Genomic DNA, 26,740 nt, shown 5'->3' with positions numbered 1-26,740 from the left:
ATGACATCAATTGGTTTTGTAATACAGTAGTAAATGTTTCTTTTGTGAATTCTTCATTGACACAATTATTCAACCCCTTAAAGACTACCACTCTGAAGAACAGAGGTTCATTGAAGTGTTTTCAATCAGGTATTGAAAACACCTGTGGATGTCAGGGAGCAGCAATAAAGCCTAATAAGCACCAATTAGGCAGCTTTAAAATGACTGTGATACTCAGCTCCTTCTAGACATTTACTGGTGTGGTTACAAACATGGTGAAGTCAAGAGAATGGTCCAGGAAGACAAGAGAAGAGGTGATTACTCTTCACAGGAAGGGCAATGGCTATAAGAAGATTGCAAAGATGTTAAACATACCAAGAGACACCATAGGAAGCATCATTCGCAAATTCAAGGCAAAGGGCACTGTTGAAACGCTACCTGGTCGTGGCAGAAAGAAGATGCTGACTTCGACTGCTGTGCGCTACCTGAAGTGTAGAGTGGAGAAAAGTCCCTGTGTGACTGCTGAGGAACTGAGAAAAGATTTGTCATATGTGGGTACTGAAGTTTCTGCTCAGACAATACGGCGCACACTGCGTAATGAAGGCCTCCATGCCAGAACTCCCAGGCGCACCCCCTTGCTGTCTCCAAAGAATAAGAAGATTCGACTGAAGTATGCCAAAAGTCATGTGGACAAACCACAGAAGTTTTGAGATAGTGTTCTGTGGACTGATGAAACAAAATTAGAACTGTTTGGGCCCATGGATCAACGCTATGTTTGGAGCAGGAAGAACAAGGCCTATGAAGAAAAGAACACCTTGCCTACTGTGAAGCATCGCGGGGGGTCAATCATGCTTTGGGGCTGTTTTTCTTCTGCAGGTACATGGAAGCTTCAGCGTCTGCAAGGTACCATGGAGATATTGGATGACAATGTGATGCAGTCCGTCACAAACCTGAGGCTTGGGAGACGTTGGACCTTTCAACAGGACAATGATCCCAAGCATACCTCCAAGTCCACTAGAGCATGGTTGCAGATTAAAGGCTGGAACATTTTGGAGTGGCCATCACAGTCACCAGACTTAAATCCATTTAAAAACTGTTATAACTGTAAAAGGATGTTGTACTAAGTACTAAGATTGAATGTCACTTGGGGGTTGAATAAACTGATAATGATGTGAGCACAGAAAAGACATTTGTGGTTATTTCATTATAAATGTTATGTTATATTTGTCTGACCTACACATGCCTCTTTGATTTAATTGTAAGCAGGATGACTGAATGATCAAAATCAATGTCAAACTGGCCAAAACAATCAATTTCAGTGGGGGCTGAATAATTTTGAACACAACTGTATCTGCTTTATGTTAAGGAGCGGTATGGCTTTGGCCCTTGTTTTATGTCTATACTCAGGGTGTTATATGATCATCCCACGGCCTCCATATTGGTCAAGGGTCATCTGTCCAACTCCCTGAACGTCTATAGGGGCACTAGTCAGGGTTGTCCCCTTTACCCGCTGCTTTTTATATTAACGTTAGAGCCCTTAGCCATAAAAATGAGAAATAGCGTAGATATTCAGGGCATTAAATGTGTGTGTGGGGGGGGGGGGGGGGGGAGAGCATAAATGTGCGCTTTTTTTTTTTCCTTATGATGCTGTCTGCACCCATTACCACTATTCCTAATCTGTACCTAATACTCCGACATTTCTCTCACATCTCGGGACTCACAATCAGTCATGCTAAATCTCAGGCATTGAATATCTCATTAGAAGATAGATTTGATGCGTTAAAACGGAATTTCTCAAAGTCATCTTCCAGGACAGCCCATGAGACCTTAGGGCTCCTCCCACCAGGACAGGAAACACATTTAAAATTTAAATAAAAGGCGGTCCCTTGGTCCTCACCTTCAGTATTTAGTGTTTCCTCGGAACAGGGGGTGACATGTTCCTGGAACTGAAGCTCCTGGTCTCCTGGACTGTCCTTGAAGACTTGGAAAAGATGCATCTTTTTCTGCCCAAGTGCGGTACCCCTTAGTGCCGCAATAGGGGATGACCGCTGTCTCCTGTTCTCGCGGTCCACACGGCAGGACCGTGGATGTAGTCAGTGGATCGCAGGGGGAGTCCTCTTCCGTTCCTGGCGGCGTCCTTGGAGCAGCACATGCTGTGTACCCGTGACACCGCCGATTCAGCAGAGACCGCTCAGTGGTAAAACCACTTGCAGATTTGAATTTGGCGCCATGAACGGAGAGGGCGGAAATCTGGCGTTTCCACTCTGGCCTCAGGAAGTGGCATACGTAGCTTCCGGCGCAGTGACGCACATCCGCGGGCGCCGGAAACAGTAGTTCCAGTTTCCAAGGCGCGAACAGGAGATGTCTGGGCGACCGGTGTAAGGTGAAGACCCAGCACACGCTGTGGACCACCAGACAAAGCACGATGGATTCCTCGGCAGCAACCGCTCAGTCGGTAGAAGCCAGCTCTGGCACCGGCACCTCCCAGGTAAGCAATAGGGATTGTCTTTGGCCCTGTCTGCATATACCTGTCGGGGATTCTTTATTCCTTTCCCTTCCCTTATATTTTTAATAGGGTCGGCAAAAGGGGGCACTATTTCTTCACCTTGTACACAAATGTGGGAGCATAATTTGGGGAGTCTTAACTAATTATGTATTTTTCTGTTATAGACCAAGGCTCAGGACAAGGTCCAGACGCAGCCCCCCAAAAAGAAATGTGCAGTTTGCGGAACCAAGGTAAGTTTCACTTGGAGCAAAACAGTGTGCCGCACATGTATAGATAATTTTGTTAAAGATGACCCTACTGTATCCACTCAAAGAATGTTAACTTCAGTTAGAGACGAACTAACCAGTACTTTTAGCTCATTTAGGACCCTCATGGAAAAATTTTAGGCACCACTACAGGTCCCTGTCCAATCCCAGGTCCCTACATCTTTGACTAAACCAACACAAGTGTATAAGGATGACAGAAGGGAGGAATCCGAGTCCCCCCATTCCTCATTTGAGGAGTCTGGATCAGGGGAGGAACCTAAGGAAAGAGATTCTTGTGGAAATTCTAATTTTAAACTTTCCTTGGAAGATGTAGATGATTTACTTAAAGCAGTGTATGTTACACTAGAAATTGAAGAGGAGAAGGTGCAATTATCTAAGCATGATCTTATGTATGCAACCCATAAGAAACATGCTAGAGTTTTTCCTGTACACAGCTCCTTGTTAGATACAATCAAACAAGAATGGGAAAACCTTGAAAAAAGACCTTTTTTCCCCAAAAGTTTAAAAAGGAGGTTTCCCTTTGATGACAGCAAAGAACAACCATGGAATAAATCCCAAAGTTAGATGCCCCTCTTGCCAAACTATCCAAGGGTACAGACCTGGCATTTGAGGACACAGGTTCACTTAAAGACCCAATGGACAAAAGAACTGACATCATGTTGCGCAGAGCTTGGGAAGCCTCAGTCATGAGTCTATAACCAGCCCTAGCATCTACTTGTATAGCCAGACATCTAGAATTATGGCTTTCACAAATTTTAATCCCACCTATCAGCTGGAACGCCTAGGGAGCAGATTGTAAAATCTTTTTCCCTTCTGTTTCAGGCAGTTGGTTTTTTAGCTGATTCATCAGCTGAGTCAGTAAGGATGACAGCCAAAACCTCAGCTTTGGCAAATTCAGCCAGAAGAAGTCTCTGGCTCAAATCATGGTCAGGTGACTGTACTTCCAAATTACGCCTCTGTGGTCTCCCCTTTACAGGTGACCATCTCTTCGGCCCTGGGCTAACAGAAGCTCTGGAACGCACTGCTGACAAAAAGAAGTCGTTTCCAGAAAAGAGAAAATACCCATTTACCCAAAAACAATTTTGGGGCAGGGGCAAACAGCAGGGGACACGGGAAGTTCAGCCCGTGTTTAAGAAACACTGGACTGGCCACAAAGGTAGGAGAAACATCTTGTTTAACCCTCCTCAACACCCCACCAAACCACAATGACTCCTTTCACAGAGTGGGGTGAAGATTAAGGGCCTTCCTCCCTCAGTGGAAGAGAATTACTTCAAGCCCTTTTATCCTGGACTTAGTGTCCACAGGGCACAGGCTGGAATTCAATTTCCAACCTTCAGAAAGGACATTGATTACCAGGCTGCCCAAGGATCCAGCCAAAGCTGCTGCTCTAAGTCTCCAGATAGGAGACTTTCTAGATCAGAGGGTATTAATACCTGTTCCAAAGGAGGAACAAGGCAGAGGCTTTTACTCCCACATTTTTGTGATAAGAAAACCCTCGGGGAGTTATCGCTTGATTCTAAATTTACGCAAACTAAATCTCTTGATAAAATACAAACATTTTCGTATGGAATCAATACACTCCATAGGGAACCTGTTGTATCCAAAATGTTTCATGGCAACTCTGAACTTAAAGGATGCTTACTTTCACATCCCCATTCACCAGGCTTGCCAGAAGTTCCTAAGACTAGCAGTAAAGCTAGGACCAGAGGTCAAACAATATCAATTCCGGGCACTACCCTTCGGGTTATCCTCAGCCCCCCGTATCTTCACCAAGGTTCTGGGGGAAGCTTTAGCTCCATTGAGACTAAAGTCCATTATGATCACCCCCTACCTGGACGACATCCTGGTGGTAGTGGATTCATATCAGAAACTGGAGTCAGACCTCCTAATAATTCAGGAGTTTCTTGGGTCACTAGGCTGGATCATCAACAAACAGAAATCCTGCCTAACACCCTCCCAGAGGGTCACTTATCTCGGATATGAGATCTCTCTGGATCAAAACATTTTTCTCCCACAGCCCAAGGTATTTAAGATGCGTCAGATGGTAGCCTACAAACCAACCAGTGGGCCTCTCTAAGGGACATAACAAGGTTCATAGGCCTTATGACCTCCTGTTTTTCTAGCTGTCCCTTGGGCACGGTACCAACAACGTCCCCTCCAAAGGTTCTTATTAAAGAACTGGGACGGACTGCCAAATTCCTTAGAACAAAAGGTAAAAGTGCCCACCAAAGTAAAAAGAGCCCTATGGTGGTGGAGATCTTCTCTTCACCTAACAGAGGGGTTAGACTGGGTCATTCAAGTATCACAGAGAATAACCACAGACGCAAGCTCTTCTGGATGGGGGGCACATCTCCAAAGCAAATGGGCTCAGGGAAAATAGTCCCCACTGGAAGTACAAACCTCGTCGAATCAGAAAGTACTCATGGCAGTACAAAAAGCCTTATGCCTCGTTTCCACTGAGTGGTACGGTTCGGCTCAGTATGGTACCGTTCAGAACGGTACACCTTGCTTTTCCACCGCCATTAGTACCCTTTCATGATAGGCGTGGTGTAACCGGAAAGCAGTGTTAGACGTCACTTGATAGGCGTGGTGTATGCCGGAAGCAGAGTAGAGAACTCTCGCACGAAGCAAAACAAACAACAATGGAGGAAGTAATGCAGATTGTGTTCCTGCTTCTTGGCATGTGGCTGCTTGTCACAAGAAGGAGACAGCGTTTGTTTGAGCAAAGGCTGCAGGCTGCAAGGAAAAACACAGCTGAAAAATATATGAAAATACTACAGAGCTGGGACGAGACGGACAACCCAGAAAGAAAAGCAAGCCAAAAACGACGGCACATGAGGGTAAGCTGTTGTGACCTGTTAAGCAACCCTACAGTCTCAGCACCATGCACTGTCTTGACATCATAAATCCCTCTCATGAATTACTGCCTGTTATTGCAAATATTTCCCGTACCTGGTAGTTGCATTTAAGTACCTGAACACAACCTCATTCACTACTACAGTGTGTATGACATGTTTGCAATGTATTTTTTTTCAGATAATCAATCTGTTGCAAAATCGGCGCAGCAGACCAACCGTTTGGACATTCAACCGATCAGATGAATGGTGGGATGTGATTGTTCCAGGATTCACACACACACAGTGGGTGCACAACTTCAGGATGTCTGAAGAAACATTTCTGTTCCTTTGTACCAAGCTGTATCCAGCAATGTTAAAACAGGATACAAACTTCTGAGTGTGTGTTCCCCTGAAGAAAAGAGTTGTAATTGCACTATGGAAGCTGGCAACCAACAGCGACTACAGAAGTATTGGCCATCTTTTTGGTGTCAGCAAAACAACAGTGTGTCGGTGTGTGCAGGATTTCTGTGAGGCCGCCTGCTCTTTGTTAGTTTCCAAACAGATTTGTTTCCCTGACCAGCAAAAGCTTAAAGAAATGGCAGACTACTTTGAGAATCGATGGGGACTTCCTATGTGTGTTGGTGCCATTGATGGGTGTCACATACCCATTATTGCCCCAAAGGAGTACCACTGTGATTACTTTAATAGAAAAGGCTGGCATTCTATCATCCAGCAAGGAGTTGTAGATGGGAAAGGATTGTTTTGGAGTGTATATGCAGGAATGGCTGGGAGTTTGCATAATGCTCGTGTCCTGAGACTGTCCACATTGTGGGAGTTAGTGGAGCGAGGATGCCTTTACCCAGCTTGCACCAGGAACATCGGTGGCGTGAATGCTGGCTATTATGTGCTAGGAGACTCTGCCTATCCTTTGTTGAATTGGCTCCTAAAACCATTTCCTGACAATGGCCGACTGACAGAAGAACAACTGACCTACAACAAGAAAGTGTGCAGGGTTTGGGTGGTGGTAGAAAATGCTTTTGGGAGGCTTAAGGGCAGGTGGCAGTGCCTTATGAAGAGGAATGACAGCGACATTGAACTGGTGAAATCCATGGTGTTGACTTGTTGTGCTCTGCACAATATTTGTGAAAGTCATGGAGAGGATTACCAACAAGAATGGGATACACCTGTAGCAGAAGAGCCTGTTGTGCCACTGGCACATGATGCAGAAGAGGAGGGCAGAGATATACGAGAGAGTCTGATGCATTATTTGAACAATTCATTTCTATTTACTCATTTTTTTATATTAATTAATGATAATTTACTCAACCCCCATGTCATCAAAAATGTTCATGTCTGTCTTTCCTCATGCAATAAGAAATGATGGTTTTTGATGAAAACATTCCAGGATTATTCTCCATATGGTGTACTTAAACTGGCCCCAAATTGTTGAGGGTAAAAGTGTAGCTTCAAAGGGCTTGAAATGATACCATACGAGGGTCTTATATAGTGAAGCCAACAAACAAAAAAAAAACTATATTCTTTTATAAACACAAATGATCGCCTTGCAAGTACTTACACTTTCTGTATTCTTCAAAAAGTAATGTCCTACGCCTTCCCTATTCCACTTTTGAACAAATAATAATTAAGTAGAATAGAAAAGGCGTAGGACATACAGTGTAAACTTTGTAATGAATACTTAAATACGTTTATATGACAAAAGCGATCATTTGATTATATGAAGCATATCAAATTTTTGGAGAAAATGAACGATCATTTTACTAGATAAGATTATTCCTTGTCTGGGATAGTTTAAAGCCATTTGAAGCTGCACTAAACTGTACTTTTGTTTTTCAACAATTTGGAGACCAGTGAAGTCCACCTTATGGAGAGTAATCCTTTAACAGTTAACGTCAGTAATGTAATCAGAATGACATCAATTTGTAGAATGGGTACGTCCTGTTAGACAGCCATAGAACACATGATGCCTCTTATGGAAAAAATGATTTCATTTCATTTGAAAATTTGTTTGTTTGTTGTTTGTTGTCAAACAAGTGCTTTATTGAACGAGTTGTGTAACAGGAAAAAGTAGTGCACAAAAAAATAGTGTGAGTGTCAAAAAAGTGTGCTGGGTGCAAAGCACTAGTGGCTGGATGGAGGCAGAGGATCACGACAGTTGCTCAACACCTGCACCAGCTGACTGAGTGTGCCAAGGAAGGCCAGTCTGCTCAATGTGTTGCCTAGTGATTTCAGCCTCATGCCGCCTTGCCTCACGGGCATCCTCCAGCATCATCTCAAAGCGTCGCTCGCGACGGTCCTCCATCCTCTCTAACCATTCCTGATGCCTCTCATCAGCTGCCTGCATCTCCACCAGGGCTGCAACAACATCCTGCTGCCCCCTTTTTCTCCTGCCTAGAATGCAAAACAGACATCAATGTTTAAAGAATTTCTGTTCTTGTGATTAAACGTATGCAGATATATGTAGGGGGGGGGGACATTAGAAGTACAATGCAATATCATGATTAGTTTATTACTATTAATCCAAAATCATTGTACAAAAAGGTGTGTGACTTTTCACTCTTGTTTTCATGTCTTACTGATGAGTGTACACCGGGGTGTTCTCGCAAATGATGGCGCCGATTCTGGTGGTGTCGGTGTACATGCAGTTGAACTCGAACTTGCAGTTGAACTCAAACTTGCAGTTGAACTCGAACTTGCAGTTGAACTCGAACTTGCAGTTGAACTCGAACTTGCAGTTGAACTCGAACTTGCAGTTGAACTCGAACTTGCAGTTGACATCGAAGATGTAGTTGAAATCGAACTTGCAGGTGAGTTCTCAAAGGTGAACAGTCCCTCTGTGGTTTCATCCTGACTGATAGGATCCTCAACTGAAATGTTACAAGTCAGGTAAGTACACTAACAATAGGTTCAAGATATACCATACTATACATACAGCTATGAACATACCAGCAGACTCCATCATTGACTCCAGCAGAGAGGTGGCCGTATCCATGCCGCCCCCTCTTCCCAAATTGGCGGGTCTGTGTCCATAGATAGCGTCCAGCATATCAAACCATTTCCAGGTCTTTCTGTTTACGCCACTCCGGCTGTTGTGGTCTTTCACCTTACGGTATTCGCTCCGCAGCTTCTTGCATTTAATGCGGCACTGCTCTGGCGTCCGCTGGAACCCCTCTTCAGCCATCCTCTCAGAAACATGCTGGAACACCTTCTCGTTTCTCACCATTCCATCGAGTTCTCTTTGCACGCTTTCCTCGCTGATGATACCCAGGAAGATCTGCACCTCCTGTGTCGACCAAGTTTCCCTGCGCGCCGACATTTCTGTTGCTTCCGTAAACACATTATGAATGCCGCCCACGGAAGTAACGATTCTCTGTCAACCAATCAAAGTTCTGCAGAGTGTAGCTCCACCCAGTTGGTACGGTACTAATGTTCTTGGTACCCCAACGAAAGGCTACCAAAAAAGTGGTACGGTACGGTTCGGAATTAGGGTACCATTCATAATGGAAACGGCATAAATAGCGTACCGTACCGAACCGTACCAGAAAGCTCAGTGGAAACGAGCCATTAGAGTTCTTTCAGATAGACCTAAAGGGAAGTCATCTGCAGATTTGATCCGACAACATAGCAACGGTGGCGTACCTCAACAAACAGGGAGGTACAGGAAGTCAGGGATTACAGTCCATAGCCCAGAAAACATTCTCCTGGGCCGAGCTGAATCTTGCCTCCATTTCAGTTATTCATCTTAAAGGGACTCAGAATGGCCTAGCAGACCATCTCAGCCGTTACCAGGTGTATCAGGACAATTGGTCCCTCAACCCAAAAGAATTTGCAAAAATTGCAGCCAGGTGGGGCCTTCCAGAAGTGGACCTCTTTGCAGCTCAGACAAACAGCAAAACAAAGAGGTATTTTTCCTAGGGGTCGACGCCTTTGCAAACCCCTGGACTTTCAATCTCTGCTATGCCTTCCCTCCAGTCAGGTTAATCCCGGAGGTCCTCCGGAAGTTCATCCAGGTGGACACAAATCTGATTCTGATAGCTCCCCTTTGGCCCAAAAGGCCATGGTTTTCACGCCTTCAGGCCCTAACCTCCAAGCCTCCAATAGTCTTGCCCTGGAGACAGGACCTGTTGACGCAGGGTCCGGTGACCCATCCATACGTCAGATCCCTGAACCTAACAGCTTGGTATCTGAAGAGCTGATACTAAGTTCCCAAGGATTCTCAGACAAAGTAATCAACACCTTGATCAATTGTCGAAAACCTGTCACGAGAGATATATATTCCACAATATGGAGAAAGTTTCACTTTTGGATGTCTGAAAATCACAGGCCATCTCCAGATGTACCATCTATTTTGGAATTTTTCCAAGAGGGCATCGACAAAGGTCTCTCCCTTAGTACTTTGAAAGTGCAGGCTGCTACCATTAACATTTTTCTTCAGTATCCCCTTTGAAAAAATCCAGTTATAGCTAGGTTCTTCAAGGCAATTGCCCGGACAAAGCTGGCAGGGATCAAAACATGTCCAGCTTGGAACCTATCTTTGGTCCTTCAAGCTTTAGTAACAATCCCTTTTGAACCCTTGAAGGACTTATCTGAAAGATTGCTCACTCTAAAAACTTTATTTCTAGTTGCAGTAATGTCAGCTAGAAGAGTTAGTGAATTACAGGCCCTCTCAATTAGGGAGCCTTTTCTTATGATTTTTGAAGATAGAATAGTGTTAAAAACCGACCCAGGGTTTTTACCTAAGGTAGCTACTTCCTTCCATAGGACACAGAATATTGTACTACCTACCTTTTGTAGTTCCCCAAGTAATGAAAAGGAGAAAAATTTTAGTTTTTTGGATGTCAGAAGAGCTCTTCTGGCGTACCTGGAGGTGACTAAAACCTTCAGGAAGTGTGATACCTTATTTGTGCTTTTTTCTGGTTCACATAGGGGTGAAAAAGCTTCTAAAGCCACCATAGCTAGGTGGATAAAGCAGACTATTACAGAAGGCTATATAGTAAAGAATGTGGCTCCACCTTTTATCAACGCACATTCTACAAGGGCCTTGTCCAGGTCTTGGGCCGGAAGGGCTGGTGCCTCACCAGACCAAATCTGTAAGGCAGCTACCTGGTCTAACTTTTTGACCTTTTTTGACATTATCGCCTGGACCTCCTCTCTTTTCAGGAACAGGCATTTGGTCGAAAGGTGCTCCAGGCAGTAGTCCCTCCCTAGACTGGTAAGTTTCTCACTCACCTTCTCATGGGCTGTCCTGGAAGATGACTTTGAGAAAAGCTGAGTTATACTTACTGGTAACTCCTTTTCTAGTAGTCTTCCAGGACAGCCGGATTCCCACCCGGGTTGTCTTGTATTATGTATAATGTATGATGTATATATATTATATATATATATATACACAGTGCCTTGCGAAAGTATTCGGGCCCGTTGACCTTTTCAACCTTTTTGACCTTTTGCCACATTTCAGGCTTCAAACATAAAGATATAAAACTGTAATTTTTTGTGAAGAATCAACAACAAGTGGGACACAATCATGAAGTGGAACACAATTTATTGGATATTTGAAACTTTTTTAACAAATAAAAAACTGAAAAATTGGGCGTGCAAAATTATTCAGCCCCCTTAAGTTAATACTTTGTAGCGCCATAAGTTAACTTGACCATTCTAACACCTGGATATGTTTATTTGTGAACCATTCCATTGTAGATTTTGCTTTATGTTTTGGATCATTGTCTTGTTGGAAGACAAATCTTCGTCCCAGTCTCAGGTCTTTTGCAGACTCCATCAAGTTTTCCTCCAGAATGGTCCTGTATTTGGCTCCATCCATCTTCCCATCAATTTTAACCATCTTCCCTGTCCCTGCTGAAGAAAAGCAGGCCCAAACCATGATGCTGCCACCACCATGTTTGACAGTGGGGATGGTGTGTTTAGGGGGATGAGCTGTGTTGCTTTTACTCCAAACATAACGTTTTGCATTGTTGCCAAAAAGTTTGATTTTGGTTTCATCTGACCAGAGCACCTTCTTCCACATGTTTGGTGTGTCTCCCAGGTGGCTTGTGGAAAACTTTAAACAACACTTTTTATGGATATCTTTAAGAAATGGCTTTCTTCTTGCCACTCTTCCATAAAGGCCAGATTTGTGCAGTATATGACTGATTGTTGTCCTATGGACAGAGTCTCCCACCTCAGCTGTAGATCTCTGCAGTTCATCCAGAGTGATCATGGGCCTCTTGGCTGCATCTCTGATCAGTCTTCTCCTTGTATGAGCTGAAACTTTAGAGGGACGGCCAGGTCTTTGTAGATTTGCAGTGGTCTGATACTCCTTCCATTTCAATATTATCGCTTGCACAGTGCTCCTTGGGATGTTTAAAGCTTGGGAAATCTTTTTGTATCCAAATCCGGCTTTAAACTTCTCCACAACAGTATCTCGGACCTGCCTGGTATGTTCCTTGTTCTTCATGATGCTCTCTGCGCTTTAAACGGACCTCTGAGACTATCACAGTGCAGGTGCATTTATACGGAGACTTGATTACACACAGGTGGATTCTATTTATCATCATTAGTCATTTAGGTCAACATTGGATCATTCAGAGATCCTCACTGAACTTCTGGAGAGAGTTTGCTGCACTGAAAGTAAAGGGGCTGAATAATTTTGCACGCCCGATTTTTCAGTTTTTTATTTGTTAACAAAGTTTGAAATATCCAATAAATTTTGTTCCACTTCATGATTGTGTCCCACTTGTTGTTGATTCTTCACAAACAAATACAGTTTTATATCTTTATGTTTGAAGCCTGAAATGTGGCAAAAGGTTGCAAAGTTCAAGGGGGCCGAATATTTTCGCAAGGCACTGTATGTATATGTTTTACAGGATGTCCTACGGTTCTCAAGAAATACTGAAGGTGAGGACCAAGGGACCGCCTTTTATTTAAACTTTGAATGTGTTTCCTGTCCTAGTGGGAGGAGCACTAAGGTCTCATGGGCTGTCCTGGAAGACTACTAGAAAAGGAGTTCCCAGTAAGTATGCTTTTTGCTTTCCAATGGCAAACTAAAGCACTCCCATATTTGGGAATACAAATCACTCCATCCCTGCACACTTTATATTCAAAAAAATACCCCCCATTGTTTAAAAGACTCTCAGATGATCTGACTAAGTGGCACCTTCAGCCTCCATCATGGTTCGGCAGAATGCACTCCCTCAAAATGATGGTGCTCCCGAAGATTTTATAGTTGTTTCGTACACTTCTAATAGCACTTAATAAAGCGGAACTAGCAGTTTCAGAGGAGAATGGTTACCAGGTGAACGGGCACACTCTCCATGCCCCCAGGGGGAGGAGGATTGGGTGTTGGATTTACTGAAATATTTCTATGCTTCTCAGCTGGCTCAGCTGATAAGATCCCACACGAACAGCACCCATCCACTGGGGTTGAAAGCAAAATCTTGCTCCTGCGAAGCCCGGCCGATCTCCCATTCGATGTGGCTATCCCCTAAGTCACGACTGGCTAGCTTGTGCCTGTCATTGTCTCTCTCCCTGGGAATATGGGATAGGTTATCCAAAGCTTATAAGTTTAGATCTCCTCATGGTCCACTAGCTCCCGTATTTTGAAACCCTGAGTTTGCCCCCGGGTCTTGCCCCTCAGGCATTCACTTAGTGGAAAAAGGCCTATTGCGTATTGCTGATCTGTGTGATCATAGGGGGATGTTCACTAAACAAACTCTGATTGGAAAATTTCAAATGCAGGTTTCTGAACATTATAGGTATTCTCAGCTAGCACACTTTATTAATATGTAAATCAAAAATAATCAGCGCAAGCCCACATTAAACAGAAAAAAAGAATCAATCAAAGTTCTTGTGCACAAGGCTGTAAACAATCAGTGCCAAACACAAAAACACCTGTGAAAACTTAAAGAAAATAATATTGCTGCGCCAAGTCTTTCATTGGAGATAAATAAATAAATATGTTTGGTGTACAAAATGTTATCACAATAACTGTAAATCAGTCCATCAACTGTGATACTAAAGTGATAAATCAATTTCTGAGCCATGATTATAAAATCAATAATATTAATAGTCCCAATCCTGAGTGAAAATAGTGACTGAAAGAAAATCAAAAAATTTTCATCCACAAACGTGATCAAAAGTGCTGCATGCTTCACTCCAGGTGCTCCTAGTGACTAGTGACAGATTAGCAGCTCACCTTAGGAACAGACTCCTGAGAGTCAATACACACTCTGGGATAATCACTGCAGTCTGGTTTGCCTTCCCATCACCGCCTCCTGATAGTCCCTCCAGGTTTATATGGCATCGGTGTGGAAAAATAAAAGCAAGATCTAGTGCTCTCTGATTTTAAGGCTATTTATTAAATCATAAATGGTGAAATCGCACTTACATTTCAAAGCACTTCAGCAGTGCGAGTTATCATAGCATCAAACGCTGCCTGTGGTCTCCGGGAATCGACGTGATGACGTGCAGGCTCCTCCCCCGTATGCATTGCGTCATAGACTTCGTCAGCGGGACGAAGTCTATGACGCAACGCGCACGGGGGAGGAGCCTGCACGTCATCACGTCGATTCCCGGAGACCACAGGCAGCGTTTGATGCTATGATAACTCCGCACTGCTGAAGTGCTTTGAAATGTAAGTGCGATTTCACCATTTATGATACACTTTATTAATACCCTGAAATGCAAATCAGATTTAGCCTGTAGGACTCGAATGGAATATTTATGTGAAAAATTTGACAAACTTGGGGGTCATATATCGGAAATATATGTTATTCTTACAACATCTGAGACAAAGAAACAGGGTTACATGGAGAAATGGGAAGCTGACCTGAATGAATCCCTAGAGTTGGGGGACTGGCATAAATTAGCTCATAACTCCTCCAGAGCCCTGATCAATACATCTATCATCGAGGCGAAATATACGCTGGTACATGGTCCCAGCCAGACTGGCCTCATGTCTCGGAGGCCTCTCCGCTTTGCTTCCAGGGATGTGGTCAGAAGTTAACAGCGTTCCACATTTGGTGGCAATGCGCCAAGGTGAGAAGGTACTGGATTAGGGTGTACATTGAAAGAGAAAAAATGGGTAATCCAAGAAAATATAGGATTTCAAAAAGACACAAGACTGCAAATATATGTCCAACACCCAAGGGATGGAAAAGTATTTTTTATATTTTTATATTATAATCCATGTTGAATGCTCACACTTAGATGTTACAATAATTGAAAAAAGACCTGTGGCTGCTCCAGAATATCAATACTATGCATCCTGGAAAAGGGGGAAGGGAAGGTCAAAGAAGTGGAGAAGGGTGTCATGCCTGCGGGCTGAGGCTGGGAGGGAATCATCCACCCGATTATGAAAGCAGAATTACGGCCTCAAAGTTTTTTTAGCAAAAAATACTCCATTATTAGTAATCCATCGTCCTTTAAATAACCGCTATTCCCATATGTATTAGTTGTATAGTGTATCATTTGTGTGAAATTCTTACTTTTAAAAACGGTGTCTGAGCGCAGCCATCTTTGCTGTGGTCATCTGAAGCCGCAGTGTAATCCTTTATTGCCTTCTTCCTGATTGCAGTTCATTCTGGCTACCCAGAATGCACCGCAACATCTCGCGCATGCGCAGTACTATGCGTTCGGCATTGTACAGGTTTCCATAGGGACGGCAGTGGGACTCCAACAAAGCATGTGGAGCAGAGGAGCAGATCAGACCGAGAGAGAGAGGGAGGCAGACTGATCGTTGGAAAAAGATCCGACTTGACTTCACTGCAATTCTGGTATGTGTGATTGGGAGCAGCAGCAGCAATGGCGCTATGATATTGGGGGCAGCAGCTTCAATGGCACTGTGATATTGGGGGCACCAGCAGCAATGGCACTGTGATAATGGGGGCACCAGCAGCAGCAATTGCACTGTGATATTGGGGGCACCAGCAGCTTCAATGGCACTGTGATATTGCGGGCACCAGCAGCAGCAATGGCACTGTGATATTGGGAGATCCAGCAGCAATGGCACTGTGATATTGGGGGCACCAGCAGCTTCAATGGCACTGTGATATTGGGGGCACCAGCAGCAATGGCACTGTGATATTGGGGGCACCAGCAGCAGCAATTGCACTGTGATACTGGGGGCACCAGCCGCTTCAATAGCACTGTGATATTGGTGGCTCCAGCAGCAATGGCACTGTGATATTGGGGGCACCAGCAATTGCACTGTGATATTGGGGACACCAGCAGCTTCAATGGCACTGGGATATTGGGGGCATTAGCAGCAATGGCACTATGCTATTGGGGCACCAGCAGCAGCAATTGCACTGTGATATTGGGGGCACCAGCAGCTTCAATGGCACTGTGATATTGGGGGCACCAGCAGCAGCAATGGCACTGTGATATTGGGGGAACCAGCAGCAATGGCACTGTGATAATAGGGGCACCAGCAGCTTCAATGGCACAGTGATATTGGGGGCGCCAGCAGCTTCAATGGCACTGTGATATTGGGGGCATCAGCAGCAATGACACTGTGATATTGGGGGCACCAGCAGCAGCAATTGCACTGTGATATTGGGGACACCAGCAGCTTCAATAGCACTGTGATATTGGGGGCACCAGCAGCAGCAATGGCACTGTGATATTGGGGGCACCAGCAGCTTCATGGGCACTGTAATGTTGGGGGCACCAGCAGCAATGGCACTGTAATATTGCGGGCACCAGCAGCAGCAATTGCACTGTGATATTGGGGGCACCAGCAGCTTTATTGGCACTGTGATATTGGGGGCACCAGCAGCAGCAATGGCACTGTGATATTGGGGGCACCAGCAGCAGAGATTGCACTGTGATATTGGGGGCACCAGCAGCTTCAATGGCACTGTGATATTGGGGGCACCATCAGCAATGACACTGTGATATTGAGGGCAGCAGCAGCTTCAATGGTACTGTGATATTGGGTGCAGCAGCAGCTTCAATGGCACTGTGATATTGGGGGCACCAGCAGCAATGGCACTGTGATATTGGGGGCAGCAGCAATTGCAATGTGATTTTGGGGCACCGGCAGCTTCAATGGCACTGTTATATTGGGGGCACCAGCCGCTTCAATGACACTGATATTGGGGGCACCAGCAGCAATTGCACTGTAAAATTGGGGGCACCAGCAGCAGAAATTGCACTGTGATATTGGGGGCACCAGCAGCTTCAATGGCACTGTGATATTGGGGGCACCAGTAGCTTCAATGGCACTGTGATATTGGGGGCACCAGCAGCTTCAATGGCACTGTAAGATTGGGGGCACCAGCAGCAGCAATTGCACTTTGATATTGGGGTCACTAGCAGCAGCAATTGCACTGTGATATTGGGGGCACTAGCAGCTTCAATTGCACTGTGATATTGGGGACACCAGCAGCTTCAATGGCACTGTGATATTTAGGGCACCAGCAGCAATGGCATTGGGATCTTGGGGGCACCAGCAGCTTCAATGGCACTGTGATATTGGGGGCACCGGCAGCTTCAATGGCCCTGTTTTATTGGGGGCACCAGCAGCAGCAATTGCACTGTAATATTGGGGGCACCAACAGTAGCAATGGCACTGTGATATTGGGGGCACCAGCAGCTACAATGGCACTGCAATATTGGCGGCACCAGCAGCTTCAATGGCACTGTGATATTGGGGGCACTAGCAGCTTCAATGGTACTGTGATATTGGGGGCACCAGCAGCAGCAATTGCACTGTGATATTGGGGGCACCAGCAGCTTTAATAGCACTGTGATATTGGGGGCACCAGCAGCAGCTATTGCACTGTGATATTGGGGGCACCAGCAGCTTTAATGGCACTGCAATATTGGGGGCACCAGCAGCTTCAATGGCACTGTGATATTGGGGGCACCAGCAGCTTCAATGGCACTGTGATATTGGGGGCACCAGCAGCAGAAATTGCACTGTGATATTGGGGGCACCAGCAGCTTTAATGGCACTGGGATATTGGGGGCACCAGCAGCAGCAATGCACTGGGATATTGGGGGCACCAGCAGCAGCAATGCACTGGGATATTGGGGGCACCAGCAGCTTCAATGGCACTGTGATATTGGGGGAACCAGCAGCTTCAATGGTACTCTAATATTGGGGGCACCAGCAGCAATGGCACTGGGATATTGGGGGAACCAGCAGCAGTAATGGCACTGTGATATTGGGGGCACCAGCAGCTTCAATGGCACTGTGATATTGGGGGCACGATCAGCAATGGCTCTGTGATATTGGGGGCACCAGCATCTTCAATGGCACTGTGATATTGGGGGCACCAACAGCTTCAATGTCACTGTGATATTGGGGGCACCAGTAGCAGAAATTGCACTGTGATATTGGGGGCACCAGCAGCTTTAATGGCACTGGGATATTGGGGGCACCAACAGCAGAAATGCACTGGGATATTGGGGGCACCAGCAGCAGCAATGCACTGGGATATTGGGGGCACCAGCAGCAGCAATGCACTGGGATATTGGGGGCACCAGCAGCTTCAATGGCACTGTGATATTGGGGGAACCAGCAGCTTCAATGGTACTCTGATATTGGGGGCACCAGCAGCAATGGCACTGGGATATTGGGGGAACCAGCAGCAGTAATGGCACTGTGATATTGGGGGCACCAGCAGCTTCAATGGCACTGTGATATTGGGGGCACCAGCAGCTTCAATGGCACTGTGATATTGGGGGCACCAACAGCTTCAATGTCACTGTGATATTGGGGGCACCAGCAGCAGTAATGGCACTGTGATATTGGGGGCACCAGCAGCTTCAATGGCTCTGTGATATTGGGGGCACCAGCAGCTTCAATGGCACTGTGATATTGGGGGCACCAACAGCTTCAATGTCACTGTGATATTGGGGGCACCAGCAGCTTTAATGGCACTGTGATATTGGGGGCACCAGCAGCTTCAATGGCACTGTGATATTGGGGCAACAGCAGCAGCAATTGTTCTGTGATATTGGGGGCACCAGCAGCTTCAATGGCACCGTGATATTGGGGGCACCAGCAGCAAACGCACTGTGATACTGGGGGCACAAGGAGCAGCAATTGCACTGTGATATTGGGGGCACCAGCAGCTTCAATGGCACTGTGATATTTGGGGCACCAGCAGCAGCAATGTCACTGTGATATTGGGGGCACCAGTAGCAGAAATTGCACTGTGATATTGGGGGCACCAGCAGCTTTAATGGCACTGGGATATTGGGGGCACCAACAGCAGAAATGCACTGGGATATTGGGGGCACCAGCAGCAGCAATGCACTGGGATATTGGGGGCACCAGCAGCAGCAATGCACTGGGATATTGGGGGCACCAGCAGCTTCAATGGCACTGTGATATTGGGGGAACCAGCAGCTTCAATGGTACTCTGATATTGGGGGCACCAGCAGCAATGGCACTGGGATATTGGGGGAACCAGCAGCAGTAATGGCACTGTGATATTGGGGGCACCAGCAGCTTCAATGGCACTGTGATATTGGGGGCACCAGCAGCTTCAATGGCACTGTGATATTGGGGGCACCAACAGCTTCAATGTCACTGTGATATTGGGGGCACCAGCAGCAGTAATGGCACTGTGATATTGGAGGCACCAGCAGCTTCAATGGCTCTGTGATATTGGGGGCACCAGCAGCTTCAATGGCACTGTGATATTGGGGGCACCAACAGCTTCAATGTCACTGTGATATTGGGGGCACCAGCAGCTTTAATGGCACTGTGATATTGGGGGCACCAGCAGCTTCAATGGCACTGTGATATTGGGGCACCAGCAGCAGCAATTGTTCTGTGATATTGGGGGCACCAGCAGCTTCAATGGCACCGTGATATTGGGGGCACCAGCAGCAAACGCACTGTGATACTGGGGGCACAAGGAGCAGCAATTGCACTGTGATATTGGGGGCACCAGCAGCTTCAATGGCACTGTGATATTTGGGGCACCAGCAGCAGCAATGGCACTGTGATATAATGGTTTGAAGCTGTTGGTGCCCCCAATATCACAGTGCAATTGCTGGTGCCCCAATATCACAGCGCCATTGCTGCTGCTGGTTCCCCCAATATCACAGTGCCATTGCTGCTGCTGATACCCCCAATATCACAGTGCCATTGAAGCTGCTGGTGCCCCCAATATCAATTGCCATTGCTGCTGCTGGTGCCCCCAATATCACAGTGCAATTGCTGCTGGTGTCCCCACTATCATAGTGCCATCACTGCTGCTGGTGCACCCAATATCACAGTGCCATTACTGCTGCTGTTCCCCCCAATATCACAGTGCCATTGAAGATGCTTGTGCCCCCAATATCACAGTGCCATTGCTGCTGCTGGTGTCCCCAATATCATAGTGCCATTACTGCTGCGGTTCCCCCCAATATCACAGTGCCATTGAAGATGCTTGTGCCCCCAATATCACAGTGCCATTGCTGCTGCTGGTGCCCCCAATATCACAGTGCCATTACTGCTGCGGTTCCCCCCAATATCACAGTGCCATCGCTGCTGCTGGTGCCCCCAATATCACAGTGTCATTGAAGCTGCTGGTGCCCCCAATATCCCAATGCTATTGCTGGTGCCTCCAATATCACAGTGCCATTGCTGCTGGTGCCCCCAATATCACAGTGCCATTGAAGCCTGGTGCCCCCAATATCACAGTGCCATTGAAGCCTGGTGCCTCCAATATCACAGTGCCATTGAAGCTGCTGGTGCCCCCAATATCACAGTGCAATTGCTGGTGCCCCCAATATCACAGTGCCATTGAAGCTGCTGCCCCAAATATCACAGTGCCATTGCTGCTGCTGCCCCCAATCACACATTCCAGAATTGCAGTAAAGTCAAGCCGGATGTTTTTCCAACGATCAGTCTGCTCTGCCTCCCTCTCTCCCACAGTCAAAAGAGTATACTGGCAACAATAGCCTGTATAACCTTTTTAAAGATGGCGCCATACACGCTGGATGCCGGCCGCCAACGTCACTGCCCATTGCCTCCTGGGACTGATGAGTAAGAGCTCCCAGGATGCATTGCAGAGCAGGAAGTGATGTCGGCGGCTGCGGCCGCAGAGGGGGGAGGAAAGAGAAAGTGCAATAAAGAAAGCCCCAAAAACAATTTTAAATGCCCAATTCTTCATTAGCAAAGGGATGACTGCTGTAATATGTAATGTCAAAAAGTAGGGTGGAACTCCGCTTGAAAGAGGTAGGGGCAAGGGAGGGGAGAGAAGAGAGGGAGGGGACCAAAGAGTCAGGAGTACATTAAGAATAGCCTGCTAAGTATAAAACATGCAATGGCCCTATATCCTCTGTTATTTCCAGATTGGTTTTAGAAACTATATACAAGCACAGTAATCATGCATCAGTTAAAATAGACAATTGTATTGACCTAAGGAAACATCTGGGGGAGTCAAAGTAGAGATTAAATCCTCAAGATTTGGCTCCTTCCCTAGCTAAAACAAAGAGACACATTGGCTGTTGATAGATCAGTAATGAGGCATATAAATGTAAGAAGCATAAACATGGAATAGGCCCTCGCGTAATATGTGCTAAGGGAGACCCTTTAGGGCAGCAATGAAAGTTGGATGTGGTAGGATGAGGTCTAAAAAAGAGCCCCATGGGTCAAAAAAAAGATGTTTTTTCTTTTATCTCTTCTGTCCTTTTCCTCCTCCCCTTTGTTTGGTGGGAAAGAATGGAGAGGGGAAAGGGCAAATCCGAAATAGGAGGTGGCCTATGTCATATCTCATTTATCCTTATAAGTGTTATTTATCATAACACTTATTAACATTGCATGGTGATAATGTAACTGGGTGTTAGAGAACAGCAAGGTGTCAAGTTTTCCGAAGGAAGAGTACATAAGAAACAAAAAAGCCCCTATATTACCAGTGAAGCTGAATGTGGGGACCTGGAAGCCATAATCCAGGGACCCTATATTCCTGTAACATAAACAGACCTAGATGTTGAGAGGGGAGTAATCCACAGGGGTATAGTCTGAGAGGCAAAATCTGGAGTCTGAGGTCCATTATTTGTAGAGTCTAAAGAATGTATGAGGCCATTGTCGCCTACAGTAAGAAAGATGTAATGTGAAAAGAGTCCTATACTGGGCATCAGTATCAAAGACCCAAACATAGTGACAGGCATCATAATGATGTCAAAGCAAGTGTCTTGTGAACTAGAATAAGCATTACCTCTATGAGCTACCTGTGGGATAATGATTTGCTAAAACTATATTTTTAGCCTAAGCTGGGACATGCCTGTTCATAATCAGGGAAGATTTCTGTTGTGTTTTTTTGTGGTGTTTTTTTTTCTTTTCTTTTCTTTGATTTGCCTAATCCATAAAATGTATGTTACCCCCCAACTTTTCATGTTTCTGGTATATGTCTGTGTTACTATATAATTGTATTAAAGGTTACACACACACTCACACAAACATTTTTTGCTTTGCATTTCAAATTTTAGCTGAATGGGTTGTTTTGTAAATCAAATGGTAAGAAGCTTCTTATTCTTACATTTTTTTTTTTTTTTTTAGTTTGGAAACAAAGTTGAGTTCCTGTGGAGGCTAGCACGAGCATACAGTGACATGTTTTATCTTACTAATGATACAGAAGAGAAGAAAAACTATGTAACTAATGGTAAGATTTTGTTTTGTAAAAAGAAAAAAAAACAAATAAAAAAAAATATAGCAAAAACTGCTTCTAGTGAAATATGAGGACCCTGGATTTTACAGGGCCAACTCTGTCACATCTGCATATATGTTTTTTATACCTGATATCTAACATACAGCTGATGTTGACATCATCTCTTCATATATATTCTTTATCAGGGCTTGACAAATCCCAGGTGCCAGGTCGCCATTGCGATTAGAAATTGGGTCCTGGCATCCTGGGCTTTTTTCAGCTTATTCCCAGGCATAGCAATTCCGATTGCCCGATGCTCCGGACAAGCAGTGCCGGGCAGCTGGTTGCCAACCACGTGGTCGGCTAGTTCTCGGAGGGCGCCTATTGATGTCCTGCCAGAACTCTGCTCCGGGTCACTCTGTGATCACTGTGTCCAATCACAGCTGATCAAATTGTAAACAGACTTGAGGAAAGGAGAGTCTGTAACCAGCAATTCTGACAGGCATATTTACACTGATAATCAGTGCAGCCTCATCTGTGCCTATCAGTGCGGCATAAAAATTACTTTTCTCTATCGTTCATTGACAGACGCAGCTCCATATAATTCTTGACCATTGGGTTATACTGCCCCCTACAGGAGTAGAACACTAGGCAGGAAAAAGGCTTTACCATGCCTATGGGCCCACACACTCTCCTATAGGCTTTAGTTTGTTTCTGCCTAGTTTAGGATTGATACCTAGTTCCCTGCTGGGACTTCGGTCTTAGCGTTTTTTTTTGGGAACCTTTTTGTAAGACTTTACTTTTTAGTTCGTTTTGTTCCTGAGAGAACTACGAGCAACAGATGGCTTGATTCCGGACTGGATATGCTAGATCCTTAAGGTCTCCCAGCCTGGCCAGCGAGCGTGTGCAGGTTATAGTCCAGCACTAGGCCTCGCCACGACAGAGCCCCGATGGACAGGGACTGGCCTGCAAGTAAAACACCTCGCCGGGACGTTGCAGCGTACCCCCTGGCCATCAGCACCCCCACCCCGGGTGGAGAGGCAGTCTGTTCAGAGTGGTGCTAACCTGAAGCCTTTGGTATTGTAAGTGCCCCCCCATTTCTTTGACGGTCTCGGAGTGGACATGGGCCCCTCCCTGGAAAAGTTGGACCCTCAAGTATCCCTCAGTTCCCCTGGCCTCTCGGTGACACCAGGCCCCTCTTAGGCTCCCCCCCCCCCCCCACAAGAAGGTTCCTACCTCGAGGGGAGGATGTATTGGGGCCGCTGCGGTGGTTCTGTGGGGGGGTTTATCCTGGTGGGGCCCCCCAATGCCACTGTCTAATGACCCCCTGGGGGGTTCTGGAGACCACATGGCACGCCGTGGGGGCTGCCATTTTGCTGTAGTTTCGCTCTGCATCAATGTAAAAATGTTCCCATTGACATGCATGGGAGGCCATGTTTTGGTAGTTCCCCTATAGGAATGCATGGGGCGGCCATATTCTTGGAGTCCACGATCGCTGGACAGCAGGGAAAAGCTATGGTGACTCTAGTATATGACCCAGTTTTTTTCTGTTCCCGTGTCAGATTGTTTTTCTCTCTGCACAGAACGTTTCTATATCTCTCCAAATCGTTTTGGTATTACGTTACTGGGGTCCCTGTAGGTATTTCTCATTCACCCTGCTGTGGACTGTGCTAGGGCTGGGACTTGTGGTGCAGCGGTACGGATCGCGTTTTTTTTTTTTAGTTTTTTCTTAAAGTGACACTGTTTTTTTGTATTACATAATATAGAGTCCCAGGACCAAATCTCACCCACAGACCCAATCAGTGAGGTTGCGGGACCCTCCTGGTCACAGCCCCTGTCTGCATTTACAGCAGTTTTTGAAAATCTAGTGTCAAAAGTGGATTTCGTTTTAAAAAATGCCACTAGTAGAAAGTGTCCTATGTTATCCCCTGCCTCTCTAGTATCCTCAGATTCTGAGGTAGATATGGCCGCTGCGGACGTATGCCATCCTGGTGGATCTGCGTCTTCGCATTCTGATGGTAAGGAGAATGTACCCTGGTCAGCAGCCATGTGGGAAAACGTGCTGGTGGAGGCATTTATAGTTTGAAAAAGTGGTGATGAACCAAAACGAACTGCGCAAATGAGTGTTTGTACACAAAGTTAAAGTGTACTAAAACTTTCTAATAATCGTGAATACTTAAATGGATAAATAAATAAATAAATAAATAAATAGATGGATAAATATGTGAATAAATAAAAAATACGTGGGAATGCCTTCCACACTGCGAGCAGCAAACAAACAACGTGTTGACATGATGAATGTGAGATTTGAGAGTATATATTGCGCTCAACAACAATATTCACAAAAAGTGCATGACTGCATATAAATAGATAAATAAATATTTAAAAAACAGTCCAATTGTGCTTAATACCATCGATGGTGATTGAGGACCACAACAATTGATAAAAGCACAAACCCAGCATAAATAAATGAATAAATAAATAAAGTCCTTTTAGTGCTTAAAATATCAAGGTGATTAAATGGTTAACCGCAGCAGTGATTAAAAGCACAGACTTGATAGAAGTGGTCCTTAAAAATGTGAATTTCACCAATGTATATCAATAATCACATAAATCATAAATCATCCAGTGTAAAATATAATAGAGTGAAAAAATTAGGATAATAATTAAATTAAATCCCAATAAAGTCCATGCAAAAATTAGGAGAAAATCCAAGAAGGTGTGCCACAAGATCCCAAAGAGTGCATCCACGCAATTCCTTGTAAGAATATAATAGACACCAACGTGTAAATCACCCAGGGAAAATCAGATGGCTGCTTACCAGAACGGGTAGGTCTCTCAAGCTAATGAGTAGATCACAGAAAGCTTAAGTGTAATGCCAAGGATGGCCACAGGATGTCTCCTTTAAATTCTCAATGGCGATGTCCACATAGTGGGAAACAAATTATGACAGGGACATAGTGTAACTCCGTATACAAGGCATTTATTAAAAAGTAAAAAGCAGGTAAAACCACTCACATTTGCGATGTGAATTCAAGGCATCTAAAGGTTACAGGTACGCTGGAAACGAACGAACATCTCCCTCGCTGTTAGCATCTAGGTAGCCGGCTTGTTGGGGGCGTGGTCTCGTCACGTCTGGGTCACCCGACCGGTTTCGCTATAGGTTAGCGTCATCAGGGGTGTGACCATCAGACGTGACTCCACGCCTATATACCCCATATTCATAAGGCGGGCGGGGCCGCGCATGTCTCCAGGATATCTGTAAGGGAGGGCGGAAGTGAGCACCCTGGATGGCTTCTTGTGAGGGCGGAAATACATCACATGAAGGAGGGCGGAAGTAGAAGCCCTCAGCATTATATGAGTGAGAGCAAGAATGATGTCAGTGATAATGAAAAGAGGAAGAAAGACTTTTCAGCCTCTCCAGGACTATTTTATCCACTGCAGTTTATTTATTACAATGGATAGATATCGACCAAGTTACCAATTAATATTCATATGTTTATGGGATAACATAAATAATAATGTGACTAAATTAATAGTATATAAAAAATAGTGAAAAAATGTGTAGGAAGTAAATTGTGCACAACGCCATCTAGTGGATAAAAATAATTATGCAAACTAGTGAATCTTATAAGAAAAATTAATTCTGAGAGAAAACAAACGAGGTGCTTAGTCCCGATCTCATACAGATACAAATGGTATCAAAGATATAATTTGGAATTATAGCCTGGAGATGTTCGTTCCTTACATCAATCATATTATCAGTAATGTATTCCGTGATATCACCACATATTATTATCACATAAAATCAATAAAAGATTAATAAAAAATTTTTTTATTAAAAAAACAGATAAAAACAAAGGAAAATAAGAAGGTCATATTAGCTATTATTAATAAAACTGTTTACGTCCCATTCAACATTTAAGCCGAATGGCACGTAAGACTTGAGACAATAAATCCATCGTGTTTCGGCCCTTGAAATTTCTCTCTTGGCATTGGAGCCTCTCCAATGAGGAGTATACTTGTCAATTGCTGTGAAAAAGGTATGTTTAGGGTTCTTATGATGGCATAAGCTATAATGTTTGGACACATTGTGTCCAGGGAAACCCTTTCTTATATTACCAACGTGTTCGCCAAGGCGAACCTGCAGGGCCCTGGTGGTACGGCCAACATACTGTTTCCCACATTTACATTGTAGCATGTATACAACATTTTTTGTGCTGCAGGTAATAAAGGAATTGATTGAGTATTCCCTTCCTGTCTGTGTGGAAAGAAACTTTTCAATCTTTCTTCCTTTAAAGCTATTTATAGCGCAGATGTTACATCTGCGGCACGGATAGTATCCTTTTAATTCAGCAAAGAAAGTGGGTTTTCTTGGGATTTCTATTTCATTCTGGGCTATTTGATGTCTCAAGGATGGGACACCTCTGTAGACTACCACAGGTTGATCTGGTAAGGTTGGACCCAGAATGCGATCGTTTTTTAGCACAGGCCAATGTCTTTTAAGGATTTTTTTGATGAGGTAATGTTGGGTTGAAAAAGTGG

At 45.0% G+C, this 26,740-nt stretch overlaps 1 protein-coding gene across 1 annotated transcript in view; it reads left to right on the top strand.

The window, feature by feature from the left end:
* Nucleotides 1-26,740, top strand: part of RMDN2 (regulator of microtubule dynamics 2) — a 1,203,289-nt gene that overhangs the window by 336,369 nt on the left and 840,180 nt on the right. The window contains exon 3 of the mRNA XM_082251346.1: nucleotides 22,108-22,210. Coding sequence (XP_082107472.1) covers nucleotides 22,108-22,210 — 103 coding nt within the window. The remainder of the gene's footprint in view (nucleotides 1-22,107; nucleotides 22,211-26,740) is intronic.

The sequence above is a fragment of the Pelophylax lessonae genome (genome assembly GCF_965119305.1).
Source record: "Pelophylax lessonae genome assembly, chromosome: 3".
In the NCBI taxonomy this organism is placed as follows: Eukaryota; Metazoa; Chordata; class Amphibia; order Anura; family Ranidae; genus Pelophylax; species Pelophylax lessonae.
Note: the sequence above shows the minus strand (reverse complement) of the source record. Positions and strands in the feature narration are given on the sequence as shown.